At 64.6% G+C, this 604-nt stretch overlaps 1 protein-coding gene across 1 annotated transcript; it reads right to left on the bottom strand.

Moving 5' to 3' along the window:
- Positions 1-5: 5 nt before the first annotated feature.
- On the bottom strand, positions 6-368 carry LOC103068641 (NF-kappa-B-activating protein-like; the record flags this gene model as incomplete). Its single annotated transcript, XM_007462418.1, has 1 exon — positions 6-368. A coding segment is annotated over exon 1 (363 nt), but the record flags the coding sequence as incomplete, so codon positions are not given.
- Between the last annotated feature and the right edge of the window lie 236 nt (positions 369-604).

Here is a 604-nt window from a genome sequence, read left to right as displayed (position 1 = left end):
TCCCTCTCCTTGTCCAGGAGGCTAGGCCATGGCTTGTCGCTCCCGTAGGGGCGTGAGTAGCCGCCATAATAGGCGGACGAGGAGGCAGAAGCGAAAGGGGCGCCCCGCGGCGCGGAGGGCCGCTCTCGAGAGCGTGACTGCGAGCGGGAGCGGTAGGCCTGGTTTCGGGAGCCTTGGCTGGGGCCACTCAGTTGATGGCTAAGGCCATTCCGGTCCCCGGACCAAGAGCAACAGTGCAAGCGAGAGCGGCGGCCCCGCGGGGAGCGAGAGGATTTGCTGGGCTTAGGGCTCTTCGACGAACTGCGACGCTTCCCACCGGAGCCCGAGGCCTCCCACTCCGGGCTGCGGGAGCCAGACACCGGATCCATAGCTGTTACTGGGTCCCCGAAGCCGTGGGAGAAGGGGGCGCTCTCGCGAGCTGGGAAGATCTCCGTTGCCTTGGCTCCCAGGACCAGCAGCCGCGACACCACCCGAGCCCGAGAAAACCTTGGAAACAGTTCTGAGCACGAGAAAACCTTGGAAACAGTTCCGAGTACGTCGGCAAATTCCTTCCCCGGACCTAGGCGGTCCTGCCAATGGGACGGGATGTGTGTATCCGTATCTG

Source organism: Lipotes vexillifer, unplaced genomic scaffold (genome assembly GCF_000442215.2).
Source record: "Lipotes vexillifer unplaced genomic scaffold, Lipotes_vexillifer_v1.1 C27238014, whole genome shotgun sequence".
In the NCBI taxonomy this organism is placed as follows: domain Eukaryota; kingdom Metazoa; phylum Chordata; class Mammalia; order Artiodactyla; family Lipotidae; genus Lipotes; species Lipotes vexillifer.
The sequence above is the reverse complement of the archived record's forward strand: the minus strand, read 5'-3'. Positions and strand labels throughout refer to the sequence as shown.